The 6,161-nt window shown below is 42.8% G+C and overlaps 1 protein-coding gene across 5 annotated transcripts in view; it reads left to right on the forward strand.

Moving 5' to 3' along the window:
- The window catches only part of LOC110300147 (serine/threonine-protein kinase Nek5), a 45,562-nt gene extending 39,554 nt beyond the window's left edge, over window positions 1–6,008 (forward strand). For 3 of the 5 annotated variants that reach the window (XM_085844326.1, XM_085844330.1, XM_085844328.1), the window contains 2 exons: window positions 564–675; window positions 5,574–6,008. In XM_085844326.1, coding sequence (XP_085700452.1) covers window positions 564–675; window positions 5,574–5,739 — 278 coding nt within the window. In that variant the 3' untranslated portion in view covers window positions 5,740–6,008. The remainder of the gene's footprint in view (window positions 1–563; window positions 676–5,573) is intronic. The other 2 variants (XM_085844327.1, XM_085844329.1) reach the window with 1 other exon arrangement.
- The last annotated feature ends 153 nt before the right edge of the window (window positions 6,009–6,161 follow it).

The following is a 6,161-nucleotide window of genomic DNA, read 5'->3' on the forward strand; positions in this document are numbered from 1 at the left end:
CCGTTTTTGTGTCTTCCTGTGTTGCCTAACTTTCTAGTCCAGCGCCAAATAACTGAGTATTGCATTAATTGCCTTTCTCATCTTAGATGCTAAATACTCAGCAAGAAACAAGTTGAGGACAAAGGACTTCTTTGGGCTCATGATTTGAGGAAACTGATGTCCATCATGGCCAGGATGGCATGGCAGAAAATGTCTCAGGGTGGCAGAAGCGTGTGGCAGCTGCTTGTGCACATCTCAGGGAAGCGGGAAGCAGAGAAGGGACAGAAAGCAGGGCTGGACTATAAACCTCAAGGGTCTTTGCTCAACAGCCCACTTACTCCATCTCGGAGCCACTGCCCAGTGTTTCCACAGCCTCCCCATGTAGTACCACTTGGGGCCAGAGGGTTCAAACTCATGAGCCTGTGGGAGACATTTCACACCCAAACCACAACACATATGTCTGCTGCCATCCCTGTCAGTACCTTGTTTTGCCATCATGAGTGGCATTCACAGTGGGATTGTGGGTAGATGTTGCTCCTCAAGTATACGGATTAGTCTCCTTTCATCTTTGTCCTTTCTTCCAGTAGTAATGGTCAAACCACAGCTTCCTAAAGAAGGCCAGGAAAAGGTAGAAATAGCCACGGGCATCATGGTGGATGATGAACAGCTGAAACCAGGATCGGATGAAGATGACATGTGAGTAGTGTTGTGTACAAGTGAGATAGAAGATGGCCCATAGGACTGAAGAGATGGCTCAGCCATTAAGAGCACTGAGTTCAAATCTCAGCAACCACATGGTGGCTCACAACCATCTGTAATAAGATTGGATGCCCTTTTCTGGTGTGTTTGAAAACAGCTCCAGTGTATTTACATATAGTAAATAAATTAATCTTAAAAAAAAAAGAAGAAGCAGCAGATGGCCCATAGAGATGTAAGCCCATAGAGAACTAGCTAAGGAGATCAAGTTGTACATGATACATGGATTTGTGTGGGCTCTGTCCACCTTTTCCCTTTTCTGCTGTGTGCATGTGTGTGCAGAGATGCATGCGTGCCTATGTGTAGCAGATTTTTTTCTGTTTTAGGGTTGAATTGTAAGTTTGTTTCACATCAAGATACATATCTATAATCCTAACACTTGAGAGTTATAGGCAGGAGAGCAGGGAGATCAAGAATTCAATGTCATCTTCTTTATTCGTGCATTGTTGAGGATTATGGATCTTCATATCCATGAATATAGCATAGCTGTTGTAAATTTGCTGTTCCTCCAGCCCGCCTTTCAGCTACTTAGCAGTAGCAGCTTCTGTCATTACTTAACCCTTGCAGCTGACAGGCAGGGTGCATTTCCACTGTTGTGTGGTGGCATGCTAGCTACCCAGATGGGTCTGTCTTGTTCATTCTTTCTGTTTCCCTGACTGTTTCCCTGTCTGTCTTATCTGTCTGTCTGTCTCACTCTCATCTCCCCAAGATTTTCCTCCACTCCCTCTCACACAATAAACAAACCAATAAACATCTTATCCTCCATCCGTTGTATGGTGTGATGTCATAGAGGTACATCTTGCCCCAAGGTACTGATTACCTCTTCCTCCTAATAATAGTTCTCCATGTATTCACAGATTTTATTCGAAACAGGATTGGTCTCTCTATGTTGCTAGGCTGGTATCCAAATTATCTCAGATCCCCTTCCCATTTAGCTTTCCTTGTAGTGAACAGACATGTTTCAATGCGCCTGGCTGTTGAAAAGAAAATTTCCAATATTATTATTAAATTTTCTTCTATAGGTACCACTTAACTGTCTAGTTGTTATTGACATAGTTTTATTTTTTCCTTTTGACAACACTAGGGGTTCAACTAGGGCTTTATATGGAACCATTTAAATGATCTAATGTTTATACCAATAAGGACAGGATGGGTGGGGGTGGCTGTGGGTGGGGTGGCATAAACTGAGGTAAAAAAAAAACCCTGCTAGCTCAGCAGGTAACCTTATTTTCTGAAATATACACACAATGTCTGTTTGCAAGCCTGATCCTACAACTAAACTGCCAGCTCTTTAGAAATCTCTTTCTCTCTGGGGCAATCTAGCTTTCTTTCTGAGAATACTGTTTTACCTGTGTCCTGCCTTCTGCTTCTCTGTTGCCTATCTGTTACCAGAGACCCTTCCATAGAGGCTCTTCTAAGTAGGGGGTGGGGCAGCTCAGGGTCATGAACTGATGTTGCCTCTGGTCATAGAACAAAAACCTCTCCCAAGCACCTAGTCTTTAAATAGTCATGAACTTTCCATTCTTTAGCATTCTTATCTATGGAGGATTTTAGAGACATACCCAAAGTGTATTTATGCATGTTACAGATAAATTCTTTTTATTTATTTGTTTATTAAGATTTATTTAGTTATGATATGTAAGTACCCTGTAGCTGTCTTCAGACACCCCAGAAGAGAGCGTCAAGATCTCATTACAGAGGGCTGTGAGACACCATGTGGTTGCTGGGGATTGAACTCAGGACCTCAGGAAGAGCAAGCAGTCAGTGCTCTTAACTGCTGAGCCATCTCTCCAGCCCCTACAGATAAATTCTTACATACTCTTTTAAACTCCTATCTGGGTATCATCCATTGGGTTTTACATTTAGACAAAAGTACACTTTTCCCCCAATGTACTTGTTTTTTCTCATATTCATATGTTCTTATTTTATCAGTTTGAAGTTATTTCCTATAACAAATTTGGCATCACTGAAAATCAAACACAGCATCCCACACATGCATGGCAAGTCTTCTACTACTGTCTCTCAGCCTCAGTCCCCTAAGGTTTTAAGTGCATGTTACACATTAATTATCCCACTGAGCATAGTTGCCTTATGAAAGTTTGTCAGTGTCTTCTATAGGAATAACCTCACCTAGAGTTAGTTCATCATCTACCTTGTTAGTGAAGAATCAGGGCTGGGTGTCTAGCTCAGTGGCAGAGCATGTAGAGAGCATGTAGAGCACATGTAGAGAGCATATAGAGAGCATGTAGAGAACATGTAGAGAGCATGTAGAGAGCATGTAGAGAGCATTAGAATGCATGTAGAGCACATGTAGAGAGCATGTAGAGCACATGTAGAGAGCATGTAGAGCACATGTAGAATGCATGTAGAGCACATGTAGAGAGCATGTAGAGCACATGTAGAATGCATGTAGAGCACATGTGAGAACATGTAGAGAGCATGCACAAAGCCCTCATTTGATTCCCAGCACTGAAACAACCCATGTTGTCTATGTTTACCCACTAGATTTCCTCACGTACTTTCTATTGACAGTTTGTAGCCTTATTTTGGAGAGTTGTTTTTTCTTCCTTTCCTGTCTCTGTATTATTTCTTTCATATCTAATAACCTGACAGGCTTTTGTTTTCTTTGGGTCCTGCTCCATTCCTGACCTTCGGAAAACAGGGGGCAGGGGGCTAGGAAAAAAAATTCCAGTAACATAGCTTGTCTGTTTCCAGTAACATAGCTTGTCTGTTTTGTCCCAGTCTTGGTGTCTTAGGTACTATTCTATCGAACTGCATGATAAAGGGAGCTTATAAAAGGAAGCATTTCAGCTTACAGTTTCAGAGGTTTAGTCTGTGATCTCATGAAAGGGAACGTGGCGGCAGGTAGGCATGTCATTGGAGCAGTAGCTGAGAGCTTACATCCCAATTTGTAGGAAGGAGGGAGAGAGAAACAGAGAGAGAGAGAGAGAGAGAGAGAGACAGAGAGAGACACACAGAGAGAGAGAGAGACACAGAGAGAGAGAGACAGAGAGACAGAGAGAGACAAAGAGAGAGAGACAGACAGAGAGAAACACACAGAGAGAAACAGAGAAAGAAACAGAGAAACAGAGAGAGACAGAGACAGACAGACAGACAAACAGAGCCAGAGACAGCGACAGAGAGACACTGAACGACTGGATCTGGTGTCATTTTGAAAGCTCAGTGCCCACCCTCAGTGGTTATGCTTTCTAATCTTTCAACAAGTTTCACCAACTGGAAAACAAACATTCAAACATACGAACCTACGGGGACCATTCCCACTCAAACCACCACACTTGGGGGGGGGATCCCACAAGAAATTTATAAGCACAGACTTGAGTTTGTTCAGATTTGGAGTTTGAATCTCAGCATTTGGATGGCTTAGAAACTCCCACATTGGTGTTGTCTGGAGAGGGCTACATCCTGGGTTCAGACATTGTCTAGCTGTCCTCACTGAGTGGAATGGAAAACCACCCCAGCAGGCTCCCTTTTAGAAAAGCCATGTCCTGTGCATTAGAGCTCTCCATGGCCTATCCCTTCCCAAACAAACCCTGTAACTTTCCATCTTCCTATTACAGGTTTAAAACGTATCTGGATGTTTATGACCAGCAGTGTTTTAAAGGACGCTGTATCTGATTTCTCTCAGTCATCTAAACATGCTCAGATCTCTCCCAGGGCTGGACTCCCTGGAAGGCTGACCCTGGGCTTCTTGTCCCTTGTCACCTCCCACTCTATTCTCAGTCCATTCTATGATGGCTCCTAGGAATGGGGGGAGCCTTTCTTCAAGGTCATCTGTTGCCATGAGTTATCAGAGCACACTAACAATGTCTCTGTCTTCATCTGGCTCCTCCCTTGGTTAATTATAGCCACACATTGCTTAATAATATAGGACTAGGTCTTAGCAATGCAGTTAGGTGATTTCATCTTTGTGTGAACTTCACAGTGTGCACTTACATGATCCTATGATGTGCAGGTCAGTCATTTCACAAGTCCACTTTTGTTTTTGTTTTTCTGGACAGGGTTTCCTTGTGTAACCCTGGCTGTATTGGAGCATGCTCTGCTAGCCTCTGCCTGAATTCTGGGAATAAAGGCCTGTACCATTATGCTTGGGTCACACAATCTCTTGCCATAGTCAAGAAACACTACCCACAAGATGCATGAGATTGCTCTAGTCTAACAGAGTTTCTGTTTTTTTTTTTTTTGTAGCAGGGACTCAGGTATCCCAGATTGGTTTCAAATCTACTCTGTAGTCAATGATGACACTGAACTTCTGAATCTCCTGCCTCTACATCCTGTGTGGATCATGGTGATGCACCACCATCTTTAATCATTGCTGTGTTTTAAACCTAAGACTTCGTACATGCGAGGCAAGCGCTCAACCAACTGAGCCACATCCCCAGGCCAGTGCAAAAGTGTTTACAGTAAAATTTTTTTTCTAAATAGGAGTAAACACGAGGACCTGAGTTTGGATCTTAGCAGCCACCTAAAACAGGCATGACTTCGTAACCCCGGTTTTGAGTAGAGATAGTAGAATTGTTGGCTTAGCAAGATGCTAGTTCCAAGTTTAATGAGAGACTGTCTTGAAGGAATAATGTAGAGTGATGGAGCGGGACACCCATGCCCTCTTCTGGGTGCTGCATGAATGGAGATAGGCAACTGCACCCGCACACACATTCAGTCACATACACCTCCCTTCCCAAGCCAATTGATATAAAATGTTATCCGATGAAAGTCTGATACACAGAATGCTCAGGTGGAAGCAGACACAAAAAAGGAGACTCTTTTTGCTATTAGTGCTTTTATATTGTAACATTGGTTTTGACTGCTTATTATTTCAGAAAGTTTGAAGAATCTGAAGATGAGCTGAGGAGTGAAATAATAGAATCCCTAGAAAAACTTGCAGCTTCCACAGAAGAAACGGACCAGGCTCCCAGCTCCTCTAAGAATGCAGAAGAGCCAGGAGAGAAAGAAAAGACAAACTTGCCAGTCAAGAAACTCCAGTGAAGGTCTGGAAGCTGTTTTTTGGCCTGTTTGATCTGTATGGCTAAGACAAGGTTCATCAAATGCCAGTCATGACATGCAAGTGTGAACAATCTGTTCCCCATCCATGGAGATCCATGTCCTTAAAGAAAAATTCGCTATCTTACTGATTTTACACACTTCGTCCTGCTCATGCTCTTGGGGGACAACTCTGATGAATGATGTTTTTAGCTTTCATTCCATCTATTAAACTGAAATGCTTTGTTCTTATTTCCATGTGTTTGTCATTAGAATAAAACTCATAAGAAAGTAAACAGCTTTGGCTTTGTATGGCAACTACTCCACTGGTCCTTGCTCAAATGTTAGTGAGACTGGAACAGACTACAACAGATTACTGGAATCACTGTTTTCCGAAAGATAGGGTGATCTTAGACTCTGGGGTGAGT

This window comes from Mus caroli, unplaced genomic scaffold (assembly GCF_978045245.1).
Source record: "Mus caroli unplaced genomic scaffold, Mus_caroli_1 scaffold_10, whole genome shotgun sequence".
In the NCBI taxonomy this organism is placed as follows: Eukaryota; Metazoa; Chordata; class Mammalia; order Rodentia; family Muridae; genus Mus; species Mus caroli.